Here is a 7064-nt window from a genome sequence, read left to right as displayed (position 1 = left end):
AGAGTGGCTGTCTTTCATAATGTAGACCAAGATCTCCACGTTATGAGATTTGGCTGGACTAATGAATAGCAATATCATTCTTTGATTTTAACCAATTCACTCCGGTAACATTTTGTGATTCTAAGGTTATATTGCAAAGTATACTATTTGCCAGGCTAACGTCTGATATCGTCTGAGTTTTTTTTTTATAATAATTCAGCAATATTTTTAGTAGACTTGGAATTCAACGAAAGGTATCTTTACTAATTTGGTTTTAGACATTTCAATTTTAATTTTTAAAGAACAGACCAATTACACTCAAGCACAGGTCCAACATATAAATCTGTAAAAGAAGCTTTGCACGAGTGCTTCTTTGAGGACCATCGCTGAGGCAGAAGGAAAAGACGAGGTCTCAGCAGCCGCTTTTGAGCATCCGGCACTTGAGGAGCTTCAGATACATTTCCACGTCATTGGAGTCACTTTCCAGGCAGCGGAACAAGTTATAAAAGGCAAAATATCTAGTGTCTCTATTGGGCGACTGCAAACGTTCCAGTTCAGACCAGACTGGGGCATTCACATTTCCTCCAAGCGCAAATTTAGCCTAGTTAAGAAAATAATAGTTAAGCATTAATTATAGATGAGAGTTTGGGATCCTATTTCTTCTACATGTTAAATTCAATTTTAGGAGACGTTAATATTGCAACATTCATCCAAACCCATGGATTTTCACTTATGTGGGAGAGAACTTAACATATGTTAGTCATTTAAAACTAGAAATTGGGGCAGATTGATATATTTTGTGGCATGAAATTGATGTCCACTGACGTTTGTTTATTCGGGGTGTTGTAAAACTGGTTCTCAATCGAAAAACTTTCCCCAAGACAAAGTGGCAGTTTCGAAAGACTCAGAAGAAAAATCCACAATTTCATGTCTGGGAGACTACAATCTTTGAAGATTCTCAAGGCTCTACCCATCTTTACAGACTCAATAAACAAACTTCTAGCTGCGTGGATGCTGCCCTGCTGAATTAGAGGAAGGTCTTTTAGACCCATTGAGCGCACTGCAAGTTGTGCAGAGAGCGCTACGGTTCCAACTTTCATGGTTGTCACCTCTGTTGGGGGTTGGGGCTGGGACTTTCCTGTGATCCCGCTGCTTTGAAGTCACCCATTCTCTTGTCAGTAACTCGCAACTTGTTTGACCACCAATAATATATTCATTGTTTCACCAAATTGGACTTCATTGTAGTTGTGACTTTGTTCTGCCATGGGTGCCTTTTCTGGGGTGAATAGAGCTGCTTGTCTTGTGCCTCCCCAGTGATGGGGAGACTATCAACCAATCACATCTAATTAGGGTGTGGCTACCTGGGGCCCAAGTAGAAATACTGGGAGATCCAGCTGCACCGCTTTCTCTCTGCGCGGTGCTCACCGGACTTATTGGATTTCGGACCTCCCCTTCTTGTAGCGTGAGTTTCCCCTTTTCAACGATTAAAAATATAACTTGTTCTTGAGCTGGTCTGGTTATTTATCGTGCAGACCTAATTCGTCAGCAGCCCAGGACCGACTCTCACACAGCACAGGGGCAGGCAGATGGGGAGCTAGTAATTTGATATCAAGGATCACGGAGAGGTAGCATAAATTTTGTTAATTATTGAAATTTATATTTCTTCCGAATTGTCCCTCACATGCTTATGTGTTTTATAGATTCAGACACCACCCTCTTATTCCTTTCTTCTTTTCTACTAAATAAATACTGCCTAGAGTGTATGTGTACAGATCTATAGGGACACTGAGAATTCGGAATTGGTGCCTTAAGATTTAACTAGTTGAGCATTGACAGTAATAAGAACTGCTGGCACAGTTACACATTTGTCTTTTGGTCTAGAAAGATACTTTCCAAATAACTGCGAGGAACAACTGTTCTCTTCTGAGATCCCCGAGATATGGGCGGCTGATCGAGTGCCTTTGAGAAGGTTGTGAGCTGTAGTGAGGATACTGCATACCCCAGTTTCTTTGCAGCAGAGGGAAGTGTTTCAAAATTCATTTGTCACTGTGGAAAAGACGAAGAACTTTAGGAAGCGGCTCACCTTAAAGGCGATCTTCTTCATGGACTTGAGGAGGTTTTTGTTTATAGTCCGTATCTCCAAGGCTTTTGTGAGGATGGGAGGAGTGCAGCCCAGTTTGTCAGCCATTTCCGCCCACAGGTGGTGCAGCGCGTCGACCCAGGCTTGCAATAGAGTGTGCGCCAGCGTCAATAGGACTTCAGACTAAGCAAGCACAATTGAACAATCTCATCAGGACAAAGGAAATGCAGTAGAGTTAGATAGAGACAGGCAGTTGCTGCTCAAGTAGCTGAAATGGGCTCTTCCTTGGTCATTCATAGGCTTATTTAGAACATTCTTTTGGTAGAGATTTTATAAGCTTCAACTGTAGCCACTGTCCTCACGTTATAGCATTTTGACAAAGTTAAATTCAGAAATATCAGAGGAGTGTTTTTATGAAGTTTCTAGCCAAGTAATAACTCTTAGCATTTGTCATTTCTTCTTGACTTTCCTCTTTCTCTTATTGTGTTATTAATTATTGTTATAAGTAATAAACAAAAATGTAGACATACAAAATGCTGGTAACATTAAGAAAAATTATGAAGGTGGAATTTCTCTGTGGGGCAATTTTGGGTATGTTATAATGTTCACTGTAAATCATTTAGGTTGCTTCACGGAAGGGAATCAGAAGTGAGAGACAATAAACGTAAGTAGAGTCAGCACTGCACATAAATTCATCCCAAGAGCGGCTTGTTTTGTCTTGAGGAGCATCATATTGCATTTTACACTACCCCATTCTTCAAGTGGCCTCTAGATTTCCAGTTATGACATGGGGAAGGGTAGGGAGGTCAGAGAGGAGTGGGAAGTTATGTAAAGAAATAGAAGTAGATCCAGGGAAGACATAAATGCCAAGAATAGATGATAAAGTGTTCAGTAATGTTAAAATCTGCCAACACAGGACCTCATGTAGCATATGAGGAACCCAACGCCATTAGTGCTTCATTTGCAGATACATCAATACATCTTTAATTATGAGCTCAGAGTTGGCTCACACTTAATACAAATCAGTAAGTGCAATATCAGGTACAAGGGATTCGTAAAATGGGTGTTCTGAATGGATAGTGTATAGATCTGTTATAATAGTACTTAACAATGACTTCATGTAATTTTTTCCAATGGAATTGTTTTTTGATTTGTCATTCTTTGTCTAATTTTTATTTTTTCTCTATGATTTCCATATACTATTATAATGTCATATAATGTAAGTAATAAAAGAGCATGGGAAAGCCAGTACATGCTTCAGTAGTTTTGGTAGCAAACCAAGGCTGAGAACTCACTTCAGTATTTTGTGCTTGCTCCTTGTCTTTTGGTCTAGAGAGGGAAGAAGTGTGGCATCTGATGATCCTCTTGTTATATCCCCGGCCTTCGGCATAAAATTTATTCTAAAATGATGAAACGTTCAATTAGTTGTCAGTTCTAAGTTGAATAAATGAATCAATGACTTGGGCATTAATGTTTTAAAATTAAATAACCCTAAAATAAAAATAAGGAATGGGGCAAGTAACTTTTTATTGACTTATCTTCATTTTTATTATAGTCTCTTTTTTGATTCATCTGGCTTTCTAATCTCTCAGTCTCCTTCCCTTCTTGTTACTCTTATCTTTTCTAAAAGTTACTATGTGGCAAGAAGACACTAAAACCTACAAAACTGCAAAAATAAGTGTTGCAACATGGTACTATTCATGCTACTGCCAAAATTCTTCTATATTTTTATTTCTTAACTTTTTATTACTTTTTGATCCAAACTGGTGTTGCTTAACTAGCCATCATACCAGTAGAACTTCTCTTTCAAATTTTCCTGTATCTGCACAGCTGCTCTATACCAAGATGGTCATAAACTCACATTACAGGTGAGTTGTGGCAAAGTGAGTTCTAAACTACCAAGTACACTATATTAATCATATACACATTTACTAATATGCCACTATTTACTTATCACATTTACTTTGGCGTACTTATCTGATACATTATCATTAAAAAAAATACTACTGAAAAAATTTGTGGTAGTTACAAAGGATTGCTGGAATAGAAATACAAAGGGATAGAAAAGCTAGTAAGTAAAATGTATGGTAGGGATAAATATTATAAGCCTTGAGTAACATTCTTATATGCTAATTGATGTACTAAAGTCCTCATCTACGGTCGCCTGTTTAACTACTCTCAGATAGATGGCATATTGCCTTCAAATACCTTCACCATGACCATGAGCAGATCTACCTTCAACTCTAAACTAGACCCACCATTTTAAGCTCAGGTCTTGAAATTCATTCTAGGATAGTTCTTAGCATTTGTGGGTTTCTGACATTACTTGCTTATTTTTCTTCTTCATCAACTATTTTTAGTCTTTTAATTTCTAGTCAACCACCTAAATTCATTGTGAAACAGTTCTCCTTTATTGGACATTGCTTGTGTCCTAAATATGAAAAACATTAAAGGACATATGTCTCCTATACAAAGGAATAGAAAACCACAGTTTTATAGTCACGTGTTTTGTACAAGAAGAGGAAGTTGAAAGAAAAGTTAAAATATTGAGAAAAAAATCATTGTATTCTTAGCAAGCATTTTACATTTTATCAAACTGTGCTGTTCGTCTACTTCACATTTCAGTAGCTTAAGGTTATCCCTGTGAAGGTATACTATGTTGAGATCAGCCCATGATGCTTTTCTGCTTTCAGCTTCACTGGCATGAAAAACACAATGTAAAGACTTCAGAGATCAGCAAGGATACTTACAACGTAACTGGACAGTTCTGAAATTAGGCGATTCATACCCTGGCTTGACTTGATTGCCCAATTCATCATATTCCCAGTGGGTGAGTGGTAGGGGATATTCCACACTTTAACATTCACAGAAGAGGTCTTGTTCTCCCCCTGGACCATGGACACCAGCAGCAAGAGCAGTGCCCCTGATAAAGAAGAAGATCACTCTGAGGTCTCTTCCTAGGAGGCTATCAAGAGTCACCCTGTCTGGGGAAGCATAAGATGCTCCCGGTGTCTTCTTTGACAGAAATTGATACTTCTTGTCTGGGTGCGTCTTTTCAGTCCTGAGCATCCTGAGGTCGGAGACTATCTGAAGTTATTGGTCTTACATGGAAAAAGTGACACATTGCTTGTAGATTGCCTAGGAGTCTGTTGTGGCTACGTTTCCCTGTTGTGTGTAGCACATACCTTCTTTGTTTGTGATGATGCTAACTGATGATTTCACTATCATCATCGGTTTGCTTTTAATTATATTGACTGAGACATAGTTGTAACATATTAATAATTTGTACTTTCAAAAGGATGAACAGGTTTGTATGTATACATGTATGAAATTTAAGTCTATCTTTATTAGTCACATTAACCTGAAAGATTTCCAGTGCAAAATGTGAGTTTAAGATCCTATGTCCACCTAACTTTTGATCACTGTAGCTGGAAATTTCCAACATAAAAATGGGGAATTGGTTAAGATTCATGCATAGTAAAACCCCTAAACAGAAATACTAAAAAAAAGAAACCTTGGTATGCCAAAAAATCATGAAGCATATAAATCACTCTTCAAAATCTTGCTAAAAATGAGCTATCATCAAATAATTTATATCACATATGTTAAAGTTTATAAATTCATAGCAATTTCCCAAATTTATTTATGTACAACATATATCTCTATAAAACATGCCTATAAATATTCTTTATATGTATTATCGGTAGGACTATCACAGCCTAAGATAGTGTAACATCCAGCTTATCATTATGACTAATACTTAAAAATGTCATGAAGACTCTAGAGACAAATACTTCATCCTTACATGTTTTTCTTTTGAAGTAGGATTTTGGCAGAATGAAATTTTCAAAGCTGTGTGGTCCGCATACATGTTAGGCTTGTCTAAATCAGTCTACTCCACTGAAAAGCTCTTTAGATTGATTCATATATAGCAACGCGTGGAGGTGACCCCAGAAATATTATCACCCATAGACTCTTGTATTCTCATTTTAGCAAATACCTTTATTTCTTCAATTTTAAATTTTTGCTCATACCGTGATTTGTAATAATACTTTGCGTGGAAGTGCCACAGAAACATTCTCATTTTCCACACACTTGGCATAAGAAATGCTACCATTTCCTAACTCAGGTCAAATAAAGCATCACATGACACTAGAAGCATAGGCCGTTTAAACTAAGCTTGGTAAAATAATGCACTTCTTAATCTTCTCTCAAGGAACATGAGTAAAAGCAATACTTACAGTAGGAACATTGCTGAGTCAAAGACAGATGCATCTCTGAAACGTCTCCCTGCAGCGTGGATACCCAAGGAGGTGGCTTCTGTTCAATTAACTTTCCACATCTTATATACTTGACCACACCACCTTCAGGCCACACACTGCTGGGGAATTGGGGGAAGAGTATCCAGAATCTCAATGAGATTCCTGTGACTCTACTCCCTTAGGGAATTTTAACGGCCTCATGGACATGGCCAGAGACCTAGTTCTATGTGCATTCCTTTGCTTATTTCTTAGCCATGGCTAAAGAAGAAATTATATTAAAGGTCAACACAAGGAGAATTACTATGCCTTAACTCTTCGACTTTTTCTTTTGATTCTCATACAGCTATGTCACCTCTGTAATTTTCTCAGATCCTCAGTGGTATGATATATTTATTTCATCAGTATGCTAGCATTTGAACACCAGGCAAAAGTCACTTTTTTCAAGTTTAACATTTAAAAGGCTTTGCCAATATCAACAGAATACTATAAAAGAATTAGCTCTATCCCCTAGACTGAAACTAGAAGTAATATATAGTTGCAAAACACATTTATACGATTTCTTATTTGTTTATTTGTTTGTTTGTTTGAGACAGGGTTTCTCTGTAGCTTTGGAGCCTGTCCTAGAACTAGTTTGCGTAGATCAGGTTGGCCTGGAACTCACAGAGATCGGTCTGCCTCTGTCTACGGAGTGCTGGGATTAAAGTACCACCACTGCTCATTTTTGTCTGTCTGTTTGTCTTTGG

The 7064-nt window shown here is 37.7% G+C and overlaps 1 protein-coding gene across 1 annotated transcript; it reads right to left on the bottom strand.

The window, feature by feature from the left end:
• Positions 1-391: 391 nt before the first annotated feature.
• On the bottom strand, positions 392-6334 carry LOC119816100 (prolactin-4A1-like). Its single transcript, XM_038332398.1, has 5 exons — positions 6301-6334; positions 4810-4982; positions 3355-3459; positions 2063-2242; positions 392-580 (listed from the first exon to the last, which is right to left on the bottom strand). The coding sequence occupies exons 1-5, from the start codon at positions 6332-6334 to the stop codon at positions 392-394; spliced, it is 681 nt and encodes a 226-aa protein (XP_038188326.1).
• Between the last annotated feature and the right edge of the window lie 730 nt (positions 6335-7064).

This window comes from Arvicola amphibius, chromosome 6 (genome assembly GCF_903992535.2).
Source record: "Arvicola amphibius chromosome 6, mArvAmp1.2, whole genome shotgun sequence".
Lineage (NCBI taxonomy): Eukaryota > Metazoa > Chordata > Mammalia > Rodentia > Cricetidae > Arvicola > Arvicola amphibius.
Note: the sequence above shows the minus strand (reverse complement) of the source record. Positions and strands in the feature narration are given on the sequence as shown.

Bases quoted from the DNA above. Each gene is read 5' to 3' on its own strand.
- LOC119816100 (XM_038332398.1), bottom strand. From the start codon at position 6,334: ATGCATCTGTCTTTGACTCAGCAATGTTCCTACT. The intron at 3,460-4,809 runs GTAAGTATCCTT...TCATCATTTTAG, and splicing joins CAGAACTGTCCAGTTACGTT to AATAAATTTTATGCCGAAGG. The intron at 581-2,062 runs GTGAGCCGCTTC...TTTCTTAACTAG, and splicing joins TGAAGAAGATCGCCTTTAAG to GCTAAATTTGCGCTTGGAGG.